Genomic DNA, 20,554 nt, shown 5'->3' on the forward strand with positions numbered 1-20,554 from the left:
TATATATGGACTGGAGAGATGGCTCTGTGGTTAAGAGCACTGACTGCTCTTCCAGAGGACCTGAGTTCAAATCCCAGCAACCACATGATGGCTCACAACCATCTGTAATGGGATCTGATGCCCTCTTCTGATGTGTCTGAGGACAGCTACAGTGTACTTACATATAGCAATAAATAAACCCTTTAAAAAAAGATTTATTTATGTAATTTATGAACATGAGTGCTCTCTCGCATGTGTGCTTGCATGACAGAAGGGAGCATCAGATCCCAGGACAGATGGTTGTGAGCCACCATGTGGTTGCTGGGAACTGAGCTCAGGAGCTCTGGGAGAGCAGTCACTGAGCCATCTCTCCAGCCCAATGACAATATTTTTAAATGTTCATTAATTTTCTTAGTTTCACCCATCTTTGCTGAGAAAACAACTTTCAGAAATGTTAGACAACATGCTTATACGACATATAAAAAATACATTAAAATAATCTGTTTGGCTAACAAACTAAATTTACATAATGTGAAGCTTGTCAAACGCTTGTTTTGCCAATGGCTTTACGTGGATTTTTCAGATTAAATATACATTAACACAAATAAGCTACAACATGTGCTAAATAAATAAGTTTTAAACAGTCTAGTACTTCTGAGTAAGGTGACCCACAGAAACTGCCCCTCTGAAGGAGAAGATTCTAAGGGTAAAAAAAATGGGATTTACTGAAAAGATAGAAAGACAGAGTCACAAAGTCACAAAGGTCTTGACATCCCAGCTGAGACGCAGAACACAGAAGGGGACATAGGGGAAACCAGGCCATGAAGGTCACTGCTCCAGCAGTGCAGCTCCCAAGACAGCAGAAGCAGAAGCCTCCTCCAGAAGGCAGCATGTGTGAAGAGATGGGCAGTGCTACCCACAGGCCTCGCACCATCTATCTTGGTGGCAAGGTTTGATGAGACAATGGCTCTTTCAGCAGAAGAGAAGAATCCTATTCCATGACCTGGAACAGTCAAGAGCCATCTTGGAAGGAACCCAGTTTTTACATTTGTGCTTTCCCAGTGGACTGAGAACACAGAACTATAACTAGTCAGGACTTGACTCAACCTGCCACAGTCCCAGGGTGAGTGAGCCACAGCTCTGGAAGGAAGTTGTAGTGAATAAGAGGACCAGGAGCTAACAATCAAACAAAACACAGTGCAGGCAGCAGTGCGGGCTGAGAGCGTTGTCTGCAGCAGGAGCACACGGGAAGAAGACGTCACTTACTGAGGATAGTGGGAGTCTGAGAGCACTGGACCTGCAGGGGCAGGCAGATCAAACCCTGGGACCATTTACCAGCTGCTCTCTGCTGCAGAGGTCAAGCACACCAGCCCTCCAATGACAACCTGACATCCACAGCCCCACCACGCCAGCTGATGATGAGCACTGGGGGCTTTGAAAGGTGCCTGTGCAGATTCCTCCCTCAACCCTCAATACCCTTGCGAAGCCTCCAGCCTGCAGCTAGACCCTTAGAACCCCAGTGGATGAAGTTCGGAGGTCTGTGAAGTGGGGTACACCAACACAGCCAGCAGCCGGCAAAGGTAACCACAGATAGTAGAGGCCCTAGGGACACAAAAAGGGAAGCCACACGCATGGCACTACTGTTCTGATTTAATCACTGTGTACATGTGTATGTGTGTGCACACGTATGTTGGTAAAACTTTTGTTTTTCTTTCCCTTCTTATCTACTTTGCTTTTGTACTTTCTCTATACTTGATTTTAGTCAAAAGGCCAAACCATGATTACTTTCAACTTTTCCTATCTTCTCTTTCCCCTTCCCTTCGTCTTCATTCCTCCTATTTCTCCTTTTATTTAACCATGCTTTAACACTTTTTTTTTAATTTAACCATTATTTAACACTAATTTTCTCCTTTTCCAATTTCTTTTCTTATTAAGCTTTCTTAAATAATCCTTTTTTTTGGTTGGGATTTTTGTTTTGTTTTTCCAAGACAGGGTTTCTCTGTGTAGCCCCAGCTGTCCTAGAACTCACTCTGTAGCCCCAGCTGTCCTCAAACTCACAGAGATCCACCAGCCTTTGCCTCCCAAGTACAGGGATTAAAGGTGTGCACCACCACACCCATCAATTACCTTAGGTAATTTTTACCTTCACAGTAGAGCCCACATTACATTTGCCATTTCCTGTTTTAGGGCCACTGGGTGTTAAAGGAGCAGATGTGTATCTTCCTTCCTTGTGTGGTCTGAAATTACTACTCTTACTCAAGTTTGTTGTTTCCTCTCTGAGAAGCAGCCCAAGAGGAGGCTGCTCAATAAGACACTCAAGACACAATGGTGATGGCACACACCTTTAATCCTAGCACTCGGAAGACAGAGGCATGAGAATCTCTGAGTTCCAGGACAGCCTGGTCTGCAGACTGAATTCCAGAATAGACACAGCTACACAGAGAAACCCTTTCTTGATTCAAAGACACTGAAAGAGAGAAAAGGCCACAGAATAAGTTGGAAAGCTTAATAATAAAAATGACCAAATGAATTCAACCTAGGTCCTGCAGATGGAAGTCAACAATGCGGAGGGAAAGTCCGGCAGATACATGAGAAAACCAGCAACGCAGTAGAAAAAGTCAACAAGGAAACCAAGATTTTGAAATAATTAAATATATTCTAGAAAGAAAAAACTTATTGAATCAAATAAAAATTAAAATGGAAGGTCTTTCAAGGCAAATATATTGGAAGTAATATCAGAAATAAACCAAAAAAAACACAGAAAAAAAAAAAAAGAATAGCAAACCAAGATTGTTACATCAAACAATGGTGTATTTTTAAATTGACAAAAAAAAAAAAAAGACATTTCAAGATGAGCATAAAGTAACACAGTTTCTGATGACCAAGCCAGCACTACAGAAGATAGGTAAATACTATTCACAGAGGAGGAGAAAATTCTCAATCATGTGAACACAGAAAAATTAAATACCAGGAGAGGACAGATGAACAAAGAGCTAGGAAGATATTAATTCCATCCAAACACAGTAATAATAAACAAAACTCCAACCAACCAGAAAAATATTTAAATTAGTAACGATCTTACAATAAATATAAATGGCTTAAATTCACCAATAAAGTGACATACACACACTGATTTTAATAAAAAAAAAAAAAAAGACCCAACTATATTTTTGTCAGCATGACACACTTTACTGGCAAAATTCTAACAGAATAAACCAAAGAATCAAAGTCAGTATATCAAAAAAATAGTGTATTTGATATAATTCTTTTTTTAAAGATTGATTTGTGTTATGTAATTTTAAATTTGTATCTATTTGTTTGTATGTGTATAGGCGTTTTGTTTGCACGAATGTCTATGCACCCACATGTGCCTGGAGGCTATGAGGGCCAGAAGAGGGCATCAGATTACTGAGACTGAAGGCACAGACAGTTGTGAGCTGCCAGAGAGGGATGAGGAATAGAACCTGGGTCCTCTGGAAGAGTAGACAGTGCTCTGAACTGCTGAGCTTCCTCTCCAATGCCAAGATGTATTTTAATGTATATGAGTGTTTTGTCTGCATGTATGTATTCTACACATAAAAGCACTAGTGGGCATAAGGTCAGACAAACCCCCAGTTCAGTAATAGTGAGTGAGTTTAGTACCCACTCCCCCCTTTAGATAGATCATCCAAACTAAAACGAACTTCAGAGTTAAACTATATCACAGACCAAATAGACCAAACAAACCACCTTTAAAATATTTCATCCAACAAATATAGAACACACAAATCAAGAAGAATCAAAATGATTTCCCATATTCTATCAGATCACTGGGAAATAAAAGTAGAAATCAACAGCAAAACAAAATATAGAAACAATACAATAAACTTTTGAACATTAAGTCTAAACCTCATGGGATACAAATCTACATCCCTAGCATCACTACAACAAAAAGACAACTGAACTAAGTGTAGCAGCTCTTGCCTGTAATCTCAACACTGGGGAGGCCTGAGCCAAGAGGACCACTACAAAGTCAAGGAGAAGGAGACAGAAGAGAAACAGGCAGGCAGAGAGAATAGCAGTTGCTGGCTAAAAAATGTGAGACATTGACAAATATTCATATCCTATTGGTAGAAGTTAAAATGATAGAGCCACTTAAGAAAATTAGCCTGATACTTCCTCAGAAAGCCAAATACATATTCAACATGGGACCGAGCGATCTAAGAGAAATGAATATACCTGAACAAACATCTGTAGGTGACTTTTAGGAGTGTTATTCATAACAATCACTCAAGTGGAAACCACTCAAATGCTATCAAATGAAGGACAGCTAAGTGAGATGTAGCATGCCCACATACCAGACAGTGAGTAACCACAAACACACATGAATGACCCCTGGACCTTTCTCAAATAGCATTCTAAGCATAAGCCAGGGAACATATTGCAATTATATGAAATGTCCAGAAAAGAAACCCTACAAAGACTGAAAAGAGATTTCTGTTGTCCGGGGCTGGAGGTGGAAGGAAGGGATGCTGACCGATTCCTCTTGGGGTGGTACACTGTTTCAAAGTTAAATGACAGTGATGGCTGCACTACGGTGTCAATACACCACAGCATGCTGTCCACAGCAGTAACTGTTAACAGCACATCCTAAAAGATGTATGGATAAAGTGATGTCCACATCTGTCAGGAGCTGATCATAACCACTATGGAGGCAGAGGATGGGATCCAAATATAGAGTGCCTAGATGTTAACTGCTACCTGCTCATTCCCAAAGATGGTAAAGTGCTCAGGGTTCAATCTACTGCATCCTCTAATTATGTGCATATCTGAAGTTTCCCATAATTAAAAGGCAAAAACAAGAAATGGGGGCGTCAAGTAAAAAGAACCGCCGTGACCTGGCCCTGGCCAGCGACTGAACTATGCTTTGAGAACAGCAGCCATTTCCACTCACCTGAAAACCCTGGAGTTAAGGACGCCAGTTTTCTGGCCAATTTATCTTTTTCCAAGGCACTGTCCAGCTTCAATGGTCGAAGGTGAACTTTGAAGATTGAGGCTCGTCCTTTTATGTCTGGGGGTCCTTTAGAAATCATTTTTAAGGGGAAAAAAAAAAAAGGTCACAGTGAGACACATCTCTACCACAAAAGTTATCAACTGAACCTAGTGCCTACCATCTCACCAATAAAAATCTGCCTGTCAAAGCGGCCTGGTCTCAACAGAGCTGGATCCAGGATGTCTGGTCGATTTGTGCCTGCCAGGATGACCACATTGGTGGTTGTGTTGAAGCCTAAAAAGGGGGTAATGAAAACGTAGAGTCAGAATTAATAGTGTAGGGCTGAAAACAAGATTGGCTGCCAGTGGAAGGGTATCACAAAGCCATTCCTGTGGTAAACATTGTTTTGTTTTCTTTTCTTTTTTTTTTTTTTGGTTTTTCGAGACAGTTTTTCTCTGTATAGCCCTGGCTGTCCTGGAACTCACTCTGTAGACCAGGCTGGCCTCGAACTCAGAAATCCACCTGCCTCTGCCTCCCGAGTGCTGGGATTAAAGGCGTGCGCCACCATGCCCGGCTTAGACATTGTTTTCTATTAGCACCTACAGCTTTGTAAAATTCCATGTGTACAGGTGCTCTGCCTGCATGTGGAGGCCTGAAGAGGGCATCAGACCTGGAGTTAATTAGATTATATCAGATTATAGTGAGCTGTCATAGCAGTGCTGAGACTCAAACCCAGATGCTCTGGAAGAGCAGCTGGTACTCTGAATGGTCTCTCTGGACTCGTATTTAGCACTTTTTAAGCAAAAAGCTTGAATTATTTTTCTCACTAGTCACCTTGTTCTTTGACATAATAATCATATATTCAAGTTTTGCCAATATTTATCCCTATTTTCAGAAATACCTATCTTAGCTAAAACACACTTTTACCCATAAATGAGGTATAATATGGCACTTCCGCATGAGAGACAATGCGTGATTACGGGTCAGGGATGGTGGACATCCATCACTCAGACACTCGGACTTGGGCTGGGAACACTGAAAACGCCCTCTGCTAGCTATTCTCAAATGTAAACAATTATCAGCTGCTGGGCAGGCTACTCTTGGTTGTCAGCTCATCTACATCTGCAGCGAACTAAAACCCAACTCTGAATGCCATCGTTTGACGTGTGAAGACCCACTCTAATCCTGATTGTCTGAGATGGGAAGATGCACCTTTAATCTGGACCACACTTTTACTGGAGGTCTGTAAGCAAGTCCACCCTTCCCTGGCATTAGCCCATCTTCAGGATTGTGGCATATACTGAAGACCAACCAGCCAAGGCATCCAGCCCCATGGACTGAGCAACGACTGGACTTTTGGACTGTCCACTGGCAGACACCACTGCTGGGCTAGCTGGATCACAGCCTGTAGGTTACTCACTCTAATAAACTCCATATACATGTTTGTCTCTGTCTCCTTCCCCCAGTTCTGCTCCTCTAGAGAGCCCTGGGAACACAACTGTGGTTCCAGCCATGTTAGACTAGAAATGGCTCCCCTGTAACTACTCTAATACCCACTGCTCATTCTCTCTCCAGCACTTTCCTCCACATGGCACAGTTTTAAGAATAAATTTTCTTATTTTTAAACCATTTTTTTCTTTTAAAGATATATAGAGTGGGCGGGGCTGGGGAGGGTAGCTACAATCAAGATGTAAAGTGAATGAATGCATACATACATACATACATGCATACATACATACATAAAGGGAAAAAGAATATTCAGGACAAGAAACCCAGTTTGATTGGTCAAAAACTGGCTAAAGAATAGTGATGATAACGAGTTCATACTGTCATGAATCAGCTAACCAATCAATCCATCAGTCAATAAGTAAACAAGTAAAAGGAAAAAAAAAAGATCTATAGAGGCCACTCTGTATTCCAGACTGGCTCTGCCTCCCAAGTGCTACTACGCCCAGCACACTTCTTTCATTTTCAGATTCTGATCATTCTTACGACGCGTGTATCCACGTGTAAGTTGGAGCTGAGGCTGGAGTTACAGGTGCTTATGAGCTGCTCAAGTTACAGACAGTTCTAAGCCAACAAGTCAGGTTGCTGGGAACAAGACTGGGGCCCTTGGTAAAAGCTGCACATGCTCTAACCATCGAGCTGTCTCTCTCCCACCACTAAATGGCTCAGTTTATTAGCTGTTCTCAAATGTTGATACCTTCTTCTCACGCACTGCTACTGTGTCTGGCTTCCTCCTCTAAGGCAGAGTGATGCCCGCCCGGCACTCTGCCTGCCTTCCCTTTCTGTAAACAGAGGCAAGCGTCCACACACCTCCCCGCAGGAGGATGCAGCCCTAGAAACTGTGTCCTTAACTGACAGACAGGCTGCCCAGCAGGGAAAGACTGCTACTTTCTGGGTTCAGGAAAACAGGTAGCTCTTAACTTAGGATTTTTACCTCAAAGCCTGGGTGAAAGTGGTGCAGAATTGGTTCAAGCTCTACTGCAAATTTTGAATCCCATTCTTTCCCAGGACTAGCACAGTCAGGCTCGATCCTCTCTAGCCATGCAGGGTGGCAGCAAGGAGCTACGACTTCCAGTTAGCCACACCAGCCTTAGAGACACACTCTATAGAGGGGCTGTGCACCAGAGATCCTCACTGTATTTTCAACTTAAATGCAAACCCAGAAAGGTCAAAAAGCACCGCGAGTCAACGTCTGCCAAGTTCACACTTTCCTGTGCGTGAGTTTTCAGGGTTTCCGTGCCACACTCAACTGAGACTGAGACTGAGACAGACATCAGCTCTTGGTTGATGATGGTTTCATTGGTTTCCTTGTCAGCATCATCTCATCACCAAGGCTGAGGAGGAGTGCTAGCTAAGCTACTGATATAAAATAGCATGAGATGCATGTACGCATGTGCATCAGGTGTGTGCCTGTGGAGACCAGAAGAGGAGGTGGATCCCTTGGAACTGGAGTTACAGATGGAGGGCTGGGAATCGACGCCAGGTCCTCTGGAGGAGCAGCCAGGGCTCGGCTGAGCCGTTAGACCCTAGTCTCTAATGAGTAGAGACAACTAGGAGCTCAGTCTGACCCAGACGGGCAACTGCTCACCGTCCATCTCCACAAGCAGCTGGTTGAGTGTGTTCTCCTGCTCGCTCTGCCCACCGAAGTTGCCTCTGCCGCGCTTCCTTCCCACAGCATCAATCTCATCAATGAAGAGAATGCAAGGCGCATTCTTCCGAGCAAGGGCAAATAAGTCTCGGACCTTGACAAAAAGAAATCTGAGTTACTTTGTTGAGTCAGTGTTACTAGTTTAACAAAGCTAACCTCAAAACAGGGCATGGTGTCACACACTTGTTCTTGTAGCACTTGGAAGGCTGGGATAGGAGGACTGCAAAAGGGAGGGCAGCCTGGGCTACACTGTAAAACCTTGCTCCCTCCCTAAAGACCATTGAACCAGAATCCTTCTGTGATTCACATTACACAGCCAGGTATTTTTTCAGTTATAAACAGTGAAGCTAGTGAGATGACTCAGTGGGTAACGGTGTGGCCACTGAGCTTGCAGACCCCCGAGTTTGAGCCCCTGGAGCCACCCAGTGGAGAGAGAGAACTGACTTCCTGGAGGTGTCCTCTTCCACTCATACATGTTGTGGAACACACTTGCCCACACACAAAAATAAATGAAAACATAATTTAAAAAATTTTAAGAAGCAAGAGAGTAGGAAATGATAGTACTAAGCAATATCATTTCTGTAATCCGTAAATCACTGTGCTGACTGTATCGCTGTTTTTATAACATAACAAGTCAGTACTGTGCACGTTGCCCTGCAGATACACTGTAGCTGATCTCTATCTTACCCTGAGCTGGTAGGTTAGCTTCTCCCAGGCTCACACTTATGGCCAGGGCAGTATCAACAACCAAGGACTCTTACCAGGCCTGACGCAGGGCTCAGTTTCCATACCCAGCAGCTGACCAACAGAACTGGCAATGGAGGTTCTTACCCACAACTCACAGCAGGGGCCATTGCTGCTGCTAGCTGCTCCCAGCCCTAGGCCTCACCATAAAGCCTCTGCATGTATGTGCACATGCATAACCTACATGCACGTACTAACCAGAAAATGTAGATATACCACACATATACACAAAGATGAATGGCCAATGTACATGTGAAATATATTCAATATCAGTAGTCAAGAAAACCCAAATCAAAGGCAAAGAAAGATGCCTTATTACACTAAGATGGCTATAATTAAAACCTCAGAGTGTGGGGGCTGGAGAGACAGCTGGGCGGTTGAGAGCACTCACCGCCTTCTCTGGACTCTGACACCCTCTTCCGGTCTACAGATGCAAATGCAACACTGATCTACATAAAGTAAGCAAACCTTTAAAGGTCAGCATATGTCAGTGACAGACAGACGGACAAGTACTCAGGGTTGGTGCAAATGCAAACTGTCACAGACCTCTGGGAAATCCTGAGTAACTGAAATGTGCTGCATGAGAAAAGCCAGGCATGAAAGACCACACACAGAGTGCAGCAGTGCATGCCGGGGCCGAAGCTACTCAAGAAGTATGTGCAGATAGATCACCTGAACCCAGAAATTCAAGACCAACCTAAGCAATACTGCAAGATTCCATCTCAAAAAGAAAAACAAACACAAAACAAGGGGCTAGACAGACGGCCCAGTGGTTAAGAGCACTTGCTGCTCTTCTAGAGGACCGGGGATCAATTCTCAGCACCCATGTTAGCTAAGGGCTGCCTATAACTTGAGTTGTTGAGTAGCCAACACCCTCTTCTGTCCCTGTGGCCACACTGCACACACATGTAGGAAACATATCCACACACATAAAAGTAAATTCTTTTACAACAAGGAGCTGGAGAGAAGATGGCTCCAAAGTTAAGAGCATTGGCTCCTCTTCCAGAGGACCCAGGTTCAACTCCCAGCACCCACACAGCAGCTCACATAGAGGTTACCTTAGACCTGAGACAATTCCTCCCCCTCCCCTCCTCTGTAACTCCAGTTCAAAGAGATCTAACCTAGACATATACTGAGGCAAAACAGCAAAGCACATAAAAACAAAAAGCTCAAAACGGAATAGAAAACACACTATACAATTCCATTTATTTGAAATGTCTGAAAATAGGAAATCTATAGATGTTAGTCTCTGCTTAGGGCTGGGAGATAGATAGATTACTGAAGGTCCTGGGTATCTTCTTTTTTTTTTTGGAGGGGGGGGTGGGTTTTGAGAAAGGGTTTCTCTGCATAGCCCTGGATGTCCTGGAACTCACTCTGTAGACCAGGCTAGCCTCGAACTCAGAAATCTACCAGCCTCTGCCTCTGCCTCTCATGTGCTGGGATTAAAGGCATGCACCACCACTGTCCAGCAAAGCAGTAGCTGGGATTTGAACCAGAGAGCTCTGGATACCAGCTAAGCCAGCTAAGCCACTGGCCCAGCACTGGTATCTTCTTAACATGATTAAAATGTGTTACCTGTTTTAACAGTTGCAAAGATCTACAACCTATTTAATTGCACACTCTAAGACAGTATGTCAATTATTCAATTATGCTTCAAGAGCAATTACACACAAAGTAAAGCCATTTATTGAAATCTATAAATTAGGATTATCTTAAGAATGGAGCCAGGCAGTGGTGGCGCACACCTTTAATCCCAGCACTTGGGAGGCAGAGGCAGGCAGATTTCTGAGTTCGAGGCCAGCCTGGTCTATGGACAGCCAGGGCTACACAGAAAAACCCTGTCACAAAAAGACAAAGAAGAAAACAAACAAACAAACAAACAAACAAAAGAATGGATTATAGTACTGGCTGGGGTGGGGGAGGTAGATAGGAGTCACATGGCCCTGTTAGTGTAGCCTTAGAAGACTCAATGAGGACATTACCAGTGAAAGGTCCCTCTGGGGACTCAGGGACAGGGTCAACCTCGCCAGTCACTCAGGGGCAATGGGCTGGAGTAAAGAAGTTCCATCATTAGAGCACAACAAGACTCACTCTGGCTGGACCAACGCCAACAAACATCTCCAGAAATTCAGATCCGCTCACAGTGATAAAGGGGACATTGGCTTCTCCAGCTGTGGCCTTAGCTAGCAGCGTCTTCCCAGTACCTGGGGGACCGGTGAGAATGGCACCCTTCAGACACAGAGAGGAAAGATTACATATAATCACAATTTTAAAAACATACTATGCACATTCATAACATTCCCAAAGGGTACTACCTCTGATTCTAAGTCCTACTGATAAATGAAATACTTACATTATAGCAGAGTGTCTTTACAGAAGTAAGGCTAAGAAAGGGATTGTTAGAGACAATTCTATTTCTAAATAATATGGTAGCAATGTGTTGTGAAATCTCCAATATTTCCCTTAGACAGACATTTAGTGCTGAGTGGTGAGGTAGCTCAGTGTAGACTTGGCTAGCATGCAGAAAGCATCCTAAACACTCTAAGGTTTGGGGGTTGTTGGGTTTTTAATGGTTGGGATTGTGGTAGTGGTTGTTTCAGTGTTTTAAAGCTTTCAACCTAATAGTATGAAAAGAAACTTCAGCTAGGCTCTAATAAACTGCTGTTTAAATAATAAAGAAATATAAATACCACACTCCCAATTTACAAAACTTTTTTGCTCTTTCCAAGTAAAACTGGTTTTCGAAAGCATATAATTAATAATAAACACAATTCCTGGCTTTTACTTTCATGCAAATGCACAAGTCAGTAACTACTTAGCATAGCCGCACATCTACCTTAGAGCCTAACTGTATTGTGGCAGTTTGAATGAGAAATGTCCTCCCCAGTACTGGATATTTGAAAACTTTGTCCCCAGCTTGTGGCACTATTTGAGAAGGCCAAGGAGGAGTGGCCTCAATAAAGGAAGTATGCCCTGCAGGTGCTCTTTGAACTTTTGAAAATCTGCAACATTGCTGGGGATGGTGGATCACACCTTTAATCCCAATGTTAGGTTGGCAGAGGCAGGTGGATCTCTGAGTTCAAGGCCAACCTGGTCTACAGAGTGAGTACAAGGCTACCTAGGGCTACAGAGAAACACTGTCTCAAAAAGAGACCTGTGTCAACCCTAGTTCATGCTGTGCTTTGTGACTTGGTTCAAAATGTGAGCCCTCATCTTTCCACTCCTTCCACCATCATGGCCTCTAGCCCCTAGAATCACAGCCCAAATAGACTCCTGGTTCATTTGTCCTGGTCACTATGTCTTGTCTATCACAGCAACAGAAAAGTGCCCACACATGTGTGAATTCTCTCTCATTGCTTACTTTCTACTATATGACCAACTATAAACTGTTCTGTCTTATACATGTATATGACTCTTATTTCTAAATACTGTGTGTGGAGAGATGACTACGGCCAAAATGCATCTTCCAAGGCTGTAACACAGCACTCAAATACTTTTAAAAGGTGTTTACTGGGCTGGTGAGATGGTTCAGTGGCACCAACTGCTCTTCTGAAGGTCCTGAAATCAAATCTCAGCAACCACATGGTGGCTCACAACCATCCATAAGGAGAGCTGACTCCCTCTTCTGAAGACAGCTACAGCGTACTTACATATAATAAATAAATAAATCTTTTTTTTTAAATGTGTTTACTTTCATATGCCTAGGCATGATGTGAGTGGGTACTAAGTAATAGCAAATTATTTTATCAGGAACATGACTTTTTTATTCATAAAGACATGAAAATCACAGAAATGATTCATTTTACAAATCTTTCATCAGCCCAGATATGGTGGAGAATGTCTTTAAGGCAGGTCCCTGTGAGTTCGATACCAGCCTGGTCTACATACCCAGTCCCACACCAACAAGAGCTTCACAGTGAGACTAACTACCAAAAAAAAATATTTCTTTTACAAAATATTCATCTGTATTATGTATTTGTTTTTGTGTGTATGTGTGTGCACATGTATGCAAGTGCCTACAGAGGCAGAAGAGGCCATTAGATTCCCTGGACCTGGAGTGGTGGTTGTGAGACACCGGACACGGGTACTAGCAACCAAATTCCAGTCCTCTCAAAGAACAGCAAGGGCCTGAGCTCAACTTCTGAGCCATCGCTCCCGCCACCCTGAGCATTTCTTTAAAGTAAACTTCATTGATGAAGTATTTTATCCAGTTACTTAGTAGCTAATCCAAGATAGGCCTGTGGCACAGATCTGTAACCCCAACTACATGGAAGGCTGATGCAAGAGGACAGTAAGTTCAAGGTCTACCTGGGCCACAGGAAGCGCTCTAGGCCAGCTCAGGTAACTTCATGAGACTGTCTCAAAAGTCTATGTAAAGAGAGGGCTGGACTATCTGCTGCTCAGTGACAAAGAACTTGGTGAGCAAGCACAGACCCTGGGTCAGTCAACAGGACGGCCACCTACATGCAACCCACGTAACAAATAGTACGTTTCTACTTCATGCCTAGTCAAGGGCTGCAGGGCTGACACAATTAGGCACAGCATTAGCACAGCAGCTACGAGATGTGTTAGAAGTGAACATTAGTATTGTCTCTTCTTCAACAAACACTGTGCCAAGACCATCAGTGCCAGGTACGAGCAGCTGGCCTCTCACTCTGTGGAAGATGAGATTGGACCCCTGCAGCATGAATATGCTACCAGGTGGTATAGCTGCCAAGGGAAGGGGGGTGTCTAAATCAGACCGAGGGAGAACAAAGGCCAATCAAAGAAGGCTTCCATGAGGAGAGAAAAAACTTGCAGGAATACACAAAATTTATAAATGAGATATAGAAAACAGGCTATAGAACTAAATCAGACAGAAACAAAGTTCAGAAAGAAGAATGAACAACGAGCTGACTAGGCCATAAGTGACCTCTTTAGAGACACACACCTTGGAGTTAATCCTCTCCAAGTAGCTTTTTACCTTTGGGATTTTTGCTCCTAGGTCTTGATATTGCTTTGGGTTTTTCAAGAAATTCACAAATTCCATTATTTCTAGCTTGGCCTCCTCACAGCCAGCCACATCTTTAAACTTCACATCTATCTCATCCTTTAAGACCTTGGCTGTGGTTTCCCCAACGCTGAAGAGTCCACCCATTCCCCGGCCGGTCCGACCAATGCCAGCGGGCCCTCTTCTTATGGTGTAGAGTAGAAAAGCGATAATGAGTACGGTGGGCAACATGCTCAGCAGGAAGGAGCTAGAGAGACAACACACAACAGTTCAGCTGGTGAGTTTCCTATGCTTCAGAAATCAGGGCAAACAGTAACAAGCTTCAAAAACCTAGTAGTTTAAAATATTCTTGTAATTTATGTGGGGCACAGGAGAATCTTGGCATGTTTATATCTCTAAAGCAATAACAACAAAAAGTGAGTTTGTCTCAACACATAGGCTCTCATGTCTTGCTCCTATCTCAGTATGCACAGTACTGCTAGCTACTACTATTGTATCCAAGTTTCTTTTCTTTCCAGTTACTCACTTAAATGCTCAGCATAATCCTGGTGTTAGCCTCAGACGCCAGTTCTCTTATGAGGAGGCCTGAACCTCCAGAAAAGCCTTCACTTAACAGCATGCAGTTTGGAAAGTAATGCATACAATATTTAACATCCCTGCTCTGAAGCTGCGCAGGCCACTCTTGTTTAACAAGCTTCTCTCTCCAACATGGTGCCTGCAAAGATGCCTCAAAGCCTGGGGAAGTAGTCTATCTTTTGTCTTAATAGCTGCTATTCAACCTAACTTTTTAGTACAAACTTGCTAAATGTTTACACATTTTTAAACACTATTAAAAGAAGAATCAAGGAAAAATAACCTGCACTGGAAAACAAGTTTATAAAAGAATGAAATGAAACCGTCTACAGCTATGAGTACCCCTAGCCTACAAACACGGATCTGAAATGCCAGACAATTTTCAGTGCCAACAAATGTTTAAAAAATTTAGAATTCTGGAGAAATCTGAATTTCAAGTTTTTGATTAGGAATGCTCAATCAGCAAAGTCTATGTAGACATTGCAAAACTTGAAGCAGTTCAGGCCCAGGTGTATCACATAAGGGTTATCCAGCTTGTAAGATTCCAGCCTATTCCACCCACACCAGCTTCTCAACTTGGGCAGCCACCTGAAGATCTCACGTAAAAGCACCCATCAGCTGGAAGTTATCACAGTAGAGGGGGATGAGGCGCCAGAGCCCAAGTCCACAAGTCTCTAGCTATGAGTAACACCAACGGTGCAATTAACACACCAGCAGCTCCTGGGCTGGCTTTGTTCTCACATACAGAGAAAAGTGCTACAGTGCTAAGTCACTGGAACTGCCTGTCTCACAGCAGGACACACCTTCTGCATTTAATGAGAATGACCCAAGCACAGGGATTACAGGTATGCACACAGCAGATGACTAGCCTACTAACAACCTACATTCCCCAGCCCAAATATCCTCAGCATACAGAAGCATCTGCCCAAATTATAAGTGGAGTTATTCCGATAAACCCTAAGAGAAGTAGTTCTGAAGAAAGAGAGATTCTTTTTTTTAAATGTAGGAAAGCTTTAGCTACATAGATGTCTGTGCACTGTGTGTGTGCCTTGTGCTCACAGAGGCTCAAGTAGGCACTGGATCTCCCAGGACTAGAATTACAGATGGCTGTGAGCCACCATGTGGCTGCTGGGAACTGAATCAAGGTCCTCTGGAAGAGCAGCCGAGCCCCCTCTCTAGCCTGGAAATTTTTCTTCTTTGTTTTTTCTTTTTGTGGTTTCTCTGTGTAGTCCTGGCTATCCTGGCATGCTCTGTAGAGCAGGCTGGCCTTGAACTCACAGAGATTCACTTGCCTCTACCTCCTGAGAGCTGGGATTAAAGGTGTGCGCCACCACTGCCCAGCACTGAAAACTTTCTTAAATCCTGGAAAACCATCAACTAGAAAGGTAAAGAGCAGTTAAAGGCAGGCTGCTCCTCCTTCATGCTATCATGCAAACCTTATACAAGGACAGCACACTGGCCCGCAACACTCTAATCCTGCTTAACCAGGAGAGACAGAATCAGGTACAAAGGAAGGCAGCCATGTGGAAAGACAAAAGCACTAATGATTTATTTTTCAATATAGCTAAAAAGAGCAAGGCCTGTTTAAGACTTTAATAGAGAGATGGCTCAGCAATTCAGAGCACTGGCCACTCTTCCAATGCCCTGAGTTCAAATCCCAGCAACTATATATATGGTGGTGGTTTACAACCCTTTGCAGTGGGACCTGATGCCTTCTTCTGGTGTGCAGGTGTACACACAAAGCACTCAATTACATAAAATACATCAAATCAATATTAAAAATTAAAAAGACTTTTAAGTTTATAACCCTGTCACTTAATGACAAGGGACAGCGAACCATCTGTTAACATAGTAAATGGTATTTAACTCTGTCTTTTTATTGTTTATTTTTCCAGCTTTTTGAGACAAGGTCTTTCTATGTACCCAAGGTTGGCCTCAAAGTCATGGCAATATTCTTGCTTCAGTCTCCCAAGTGCTAGGATTATATATAGGTATATGCACCCTACCTGGCACAAATCATGTACTTAAAATGATTTCTTACCCATCGCTCTCAGCAATGTAAACCACAGGGACCCGGTTCTCCCCTTCTATGCCCAATTCTTGCTGCAAAGTCTCCAGATTCCGCTCAAATGTGTCAACACTGCCAATATTAAACCAGACGTATTGCTATAAAAACAGAAAAACAAATATCCTAAGAATGAAGAACTAACAACAATTTGACTTTTCTAGAATATTTAACCTGCCAAGAATTTTTCAGAAACACTAAAGACTTCAACGATAAAAGCCTGGTTGTAAAGACATGGTGACTTTTTAAAATTTGGTGAGAATATGTGGCAATCCTTAGCAATAAACATTTTCTTAGCAATCTTCCTCACTGGCTTAAACATTACAAACTCGCCGGGTGGTGGTAGCGCACGCCTTTGATACCAGCACTTGGGAGGCAGAGGCAGGCAGATTTCTGAGTTCGAGGCCAGCCAGGTCTACAAAGTGAGTTCCAAGATAGTCAGGGCTATACAGAGAAACCCTGTCTCGAAAAAACCAAAAAAAGAAAAAATTACAAACTCAGAGAGCACTGGCATTAGCGAGATGGACAGTGGTTAAAACACTGCTGCTCTTCAGAAGACCCCGCTTCAATTCCCAGCACCCACGTATCAGTTAACAGCTCATAATTCCAGCTCCACAGGACCCAACGCCCTCTTCTGGCCTCCGCAGACACTGCATGCACATGGTGCACAGACATCTATGCAGGCAAACACCCATAAACACACAATAAAAATGAAATATCAAAGAAACACAATTTTTTAAAAAGGAAAAGCACTTAAAAACCCACTTGAAGAGTAGATGAACAAGTACTCTTTTCTTCCTGTCCACTTCCCAGAGGCCTCTTTCCAAAGTCAAACCCAGTGTGATCCCACAGTAACAGCTCAGTCAGCGGTGCACACAGCTGAAGCACTGCTCTAAGCCCTGACGGGTACAGTAACTCATTTAACCTTGAGCCTGTTCCTAAGAAGTGGGATCAGGTGACAGTGGTAACCAGAACTTGGCTTAGTAGAAAGTGCCAGAAGTGCTATGCTGGGCGCTACCCTTCTAACACCTAGGACTGCAGACTTCCTGAGGGTCCTCCTCAAGGACAAATACCTTGAAGAATCTGGAGGAGACCGCTATTCTACAAGAAACACAAAAATGATCACCCCTCAGGATCCACATGGAAATGGTTCCAAATTCTAGGAAAATCTCAAACCAAGATGTGAGATGCACAAGACCCTTCTATGACATGGGACAGTATCTGAATGTTGTATCTTATATACTTTAATTCTAGATGACATCAAGTGCTCAGTACAATGGAAATGCTACAGAAAACCTTCATGTTCTCCTAGCTAAGGACCATGATGGGGAAAAGCCTGTACACACTCAATGCCACCAAGAATGACTCTGAACTCCTAATTCAAGCATTAGGATTACAGTGTGCACAGCAGACAAACTATGATGTTAAGACTCAGGGCTAGGGACACAGCTCAGTGGTGAAGTACTTGCTATGAGGTAAAGCACCTATGAGGCTCTAGATTCAATCCCCAATACCACAAAACAAACCAACAAAGCCAACAACCTTGAGATAGAAACCTTTACTGTGGCATAATGGAGAAATAAAACTAACACAATGCTATTCATTTTAGGTGTAAATGTTTGTGTATGTCAGTCCTAGAAATGAGGCCTCCATCATCAAAGTTGTCCTTTGGAGATGGTACCACAGGACAGTACTAACAGGGAGGAGACAGACAGTTGGGGGAGGGTAATCTCCAAAAGCAGGGGCCTGGTACAGCTAGAAAAGGGTTAGGTTAGAGAGCAACCTGGTGCAAGTCTGGCCCTGACAGAGGACAGCAGGATGGCAGGACACCCAAGAACTAGGAGTAGGGTCGGACCAGGGAAGGCTGACATTACCTGAGTCTCCCCCTCCCCTTTTCAAAACCTCCTCTGCGCATCTGACACTTCTGCCATCTCTACACGGAACCCAAACTAGGTGGACCAGAAATACAGATTATTTTACTACAGCAGAGCCAGGTGTGACGGTTTCTGCCTGTGCTCTGTAGAGGCTGAAGCCTGAAGACTGCCAGAGTCCAAGGGCAGCCCAGTTACAGAGTAAGACCTTGTTTCAAACTATACACACAAACTGGGAAACAAACAGGTGCCACAGAAAGGCAGGAGGGAGCCAAACAGGAAGGCTCCTGCACTGATTTCAAAGAACCCACCTCAAAACACAGGGCAGTCAAACTGTAATGCTTTGCCCAACAGAACAAATGTTTTCCAGTGTTCAGGAATCACAAATTGCTCTGGGATGCTGACAAGTGGGCCCCTCTTCACTGTGTCCTAACTACCAAAACCAGCCCCACACTGAAGCCTTTCCCCCTGTGGGGCGCCACACCCCACTGTCCCCAGGGTACACATCTAATGCAAAGGGAGGTTTTCTTGTCTAAACCTGAGAGAGTTTAACTTACTACAAACTCACATCAATTAATAAAATTATTTACCCCATCAACCGGAGTTTTTCCTGGTGTAAAGGTCACACGTACGAAACGCTTGTTGACAACTTCTAGTCTGTCCACCTGGAATGTTAAAAAGGCAAATATTTAAACATAAGTTTACAGAAAATACTTGAGATGTTATTTTATTCTCATTTTTTAAAAGACATATGACAGGCTGGGCATGGTGATTCCAGCACTGGGGAGGCAGAGCCAACCCAGTCTCTACAGCTAGTCATCCAGGTCTACTCTACTATGGGTTTGAGACCCTATATCAAACTGAGGCAGAGGGGCTGGCGAGTAGACACGAAATGGCTCAGTGGTGAAGAGCCCTTGCTGCTTTCACACAGGACCTGGAGTCAGGACTCAGCATCCCCACAGTGGACCCCAACCACCACAACTCCAGTCCCAGAGGCTGAGACAGCTCTTCTGACTTCTGTGGTTAACCCTGAATGACATCTACATTCACTCTGGCCTGCTCTCAAAGTTTTTACATGGCTGGTTTTATTCACCTTTCTTTTCCTCCCATTATTATACTTGCAAGGTTCACTACACTGGCATTTAGATTCTGTGGAGCCTTGCATTTGATGAGCACACTCCAAGTTACCTCCATGTTCATTAACAGTTAAGCTGTTTTGAACTGTGCAGTCGTACCCAATGCTGCGATGAACACCCCTGCAGACACCTTCTGGAATATCTCTTCAAAAGTTCTTCCAGGATACACAGTCTCTAGGCAGCTGCAGCTGCACTGAGGTAGGCTGTAGAGCACACAGTCCTCCAGTTTTCCTAGGTATTGTCAAACTGCTCTCCATGGTGGCTCTCCAACCCGCACTCTTCCTGGCGAGGATTCTCACTGCTTTCCTCTCTAACACTTGCTATTATAAGATTTTACTTTTTTCCCATTCCCTGATTATCAAATAGTACATACTTGTTTTCCTTAATCTCCTAATTATATCTGATTGTTAAACTAGTAGCAGTAGTAGTAGTATTTTCATATGTGCTCATTTGTTACCCCCTCTGGAACACCCTGGCTTTCTGTTTGGCACTGTCACTTGGCAGACTGACAGCAGATCATGAGAAATAAATATGTCTTAAAGGATACCTGCTGTCACTGTCCTTCAGATGCAGTATTGCAAGAGTATTACTAAAAGCATGGAGGAAGAATATCATTAAGAATCAGATATAGGGCTGGCAAGATAGCTCAGTTGTTAAAAAATACTTGCTATGAAACCTGGTGAATTTAGTCCAAGGAGCCCACGTAAGGTGGGAGGAGTTGACCTCTGACCTCCATATGTCTGCTGTAGCATGAAATGCTGAGCCATACCTTCCTTCCACCTTACATTGTGAAGTGACAAAGAAATAAGGACAATTCAAGACAAGCACAAATGAAGGCAGTTCATGACCAACAACATGGCGCTACAAAAGATGCTCATGGAAACAGTGCACACAGAAGAGAAAGAAAGAAAACAGGAAGCTTCCATTTGGGAACAGGACTGGCTTAACAGGGCGAAACAAGGCAAGCATCTACCATGCCCTCTGCAGTGTCAACAAGTCTGACACTACAGAGATAAGGCCAAGAACAAACACTCCGACCAGAAAGCAAACCAAAGGAAACCTCCAACAAA

At 43.5% G+C, this 20,554-nt stretch overlaps 1 protein-coding gene across 1 annotated transcript in view; it reads right to left on the bottom strand.

Annotated features, from left to right (window-relative positions):
- The window catches only part of Afg3l2 (AFG3 like matrix AAA peptidase subunit 2), a 44,339-nt gene that overhangs the window by 11,323 nt on the left and 12,462 nt on the right, over positions 1-20,554 (bottom strand). Inside the window, exons 4-10 of the mRNA XM_029471820.1 lie at positions 18,939-19,013; positions 16,454-16,578; positions 13,813-14,086; positions 10,941-11,078; positions 8,046-8,199; positions 5,138-5,245; positions 4,913-5,038 (exon numbers count right to left, since the gene is read on the bottom strand). Coding sequence (XP_029327680.1) covers positions 4,913-5,038; positions 5,138-5,245; positions 8,046-8,199; positions 10,941-11,078; positions 13,813-14,086; positions 16,454-16,578; positions 18,939-19,013 — 1,000 coding nt within the window. The remainder of the gene's footprint in view (positions 1-4,912; positions 5,039-5,137; positions 5,246-8,045; positions 8,200-10,940; positions 11,079-13,812; positions 14,087-16,453; positions 16,579-18,938; positions 19,014-20,554) is intronic.

Source organism: Mus caroli, chromosome 18, assembly GCF_900094665.2.
Source record: "Mus caroli chromosome 18, CAROLI_EIJ_v1.1, whole genome shotgun sequence".
Taxonomy (NCBI): domain Eukaryota; kingdom Metazoa; phylum Chordata; class Mammalia; order Rodentia; family Muridae; genus Mus; species Mus caroli.